Below are 1,583 nucleotides of genomic sequence, written 5' to 3' on the forward strand. Positions count from 1 at the left end.
TAAGGCAAAGAATGGAAGAGGGGAAGATATAGTGTGTATACACCATTTATTTTTCTTTATCTAGTTTTCCATTGTTGAAATTTTATGAATTTTTCAATTTTCTATTAACATCCTATTTAAAAATTTTATTAGAGAACAAGGTAATATAAAAAGTACCAAAGTATACTTGGGGCAAAATTGTGGAACTAGTCAATGTAAATTTGGTGCACAGTAATTAATAACTTCTTTAACCTCTGACACCAAAACTGTTCTCAAAAGTTCACACAACATATTTTACATTTAATCATTCCACAACTTCTGCAATAGTATAACGAATCTTTAGGGTGTTTTCACCAAACCATAGACATAAATGTGAATATCATCATCAAACTTAATGAAGTAGACAGATGGCTTGGCCACAACTTGGTGGATGAAAATGCCGGTTCTCTTGGACCCATCATCTTTGGCGTGCTCCACCTGCTTGCCCACAAGGCTGTCGACAACTTCTCCAGGCTCCCGTTCTGCTGCAGGGAAATAGTAGTTGGAATCTGGAATGATGCGCAGGTCACCATCTTTGTAGTCATCCAGCAGTGTGTACATATAAAGGACTGGATCTTTCTCATAGGTGATGTAAAACCAAGTGTCCATCACAGGAGCTCGTGCCAGGACCATGCCCTTCCATTCATCTTTCGTACCGTGCTCACCCTCAAACACATGACCTACTGCCTTGCCAATCAGGGAATCTGCCAGGCGCGAATCAATGCGAGGAGTTGGCACTCTCTCAGGAAGGATCTCTAGCGCTAAAACTCTCTTATCTCGGTGCAGTTCTAGCCCATACACACTATCCTTGCCATCATATTTGATGATGTAGAGAGTGGGCTTCACGGAAACCTGCTCAAGCACGGTGCCTTTCCACTGCTCCACAGGCTCGTTGCCTTCCTTCCAGCCGTGTTGAATGCGGCAGCCAACTATGTTTCTACGGGTGAGGAAAGTGGGCTTGCGCCGCTGCTTCCTGTGGGTGTGCCTTTTCTTCATCAGGTATGCGGACACGCCATCTACGCCCATTGGAGGCACTGTTGGGGGCGACATGGCTAGGGTTTAAGGAGGCTCGGCAACGTTGACACTTGCTAGATTAAACTAACAAAAAGTCAACGCTATCCAGTATGAGATCTTTCTTTCGTGATCTCCCAAAAAAGACAGATCCTGTCCTGTCCGTTCTCCTCCTTTCCCGAAAGGCAAGACTCTCACTAAGGCTTGGCAGAAACGCTCTAACTCTGGGCACTAGAACAGAGGGGGCCTCTTGACAGTGTTCCCTCCCGCTCCGGAGAGGTATCTGCAAGCAGTGGCGGTTGCCGCTGGAGATGGCGGGCTTGCGTGTGTTGTCCGCGCCTTGAGCCCGCCCCGACTCCCAACCCTAAGTCCCCAGAATTGACCACTTAGCTGTTATCGATGGTGCGATGGATGCAGAACGGCGACGGAGGAGAGGACGGGAAAGAGATAAGACGACGGCAGCAGCGCCAAAGTCGCCGGTGGCGGCGGTTCTTTGAGAAGTCCGCGCGGCCTCGGTTTAGCAATGTTTCTCTGCTCGGCCTAACTCTGGCGCC

At 47.8% G+C, this 1,583-nt stretch overlaps 1 protein-coding gene across 1 annotated transcript; it reads right to left on the reverse strand.

Moving 5' to 3' along the window:
- Positions 1 to 6: 6 nt before the first annotated feature.
- SPIN4 (spindlin family, member 4) lies at positions 7 to 1,574 on the reverse strand. The gene has a single exon (XM_010853281.1). The coding sequence runs from the start codon at positions 1,066 to 1,068 to the stop codon at positions 319 to 321; it is 750 nt and encodes a 249-aa protein (XP_010851583.1). The 5' UTR covers positions 1,069 to 1,574; the 3' UTR covers positions 7 to 318.
- Between the last annotated feature and the right edge of the window lie 9 nt (positions 1,575 to 1,583).

Source organism: Bison bison, unplaced genomic scaffold (genome assembly GCF_000754665.1).
Source record: "Bison bison bison isolate TAMUID 2011002044 unplaced genomic scaffold, Bison_UMD1.0 scf7180017853048, whole genome shotgun sequence".
Taxonomy (NCBI): Eukaryota; Metazoa; Chordata; class Mammalia; order Artiodactyla; family Bovidae; genus Bison; species Bison bison.

Bases quoted from the DNA above. Each gene is read 5' to 3' on its own strand.
- SPIN4 (XM_010853281.1), bottom strand. From the start codon at position 1,068: ATGTCGCCCCCAACAGTGCCTCCAATGGGCGTAGATGGCGTGTCCGCA.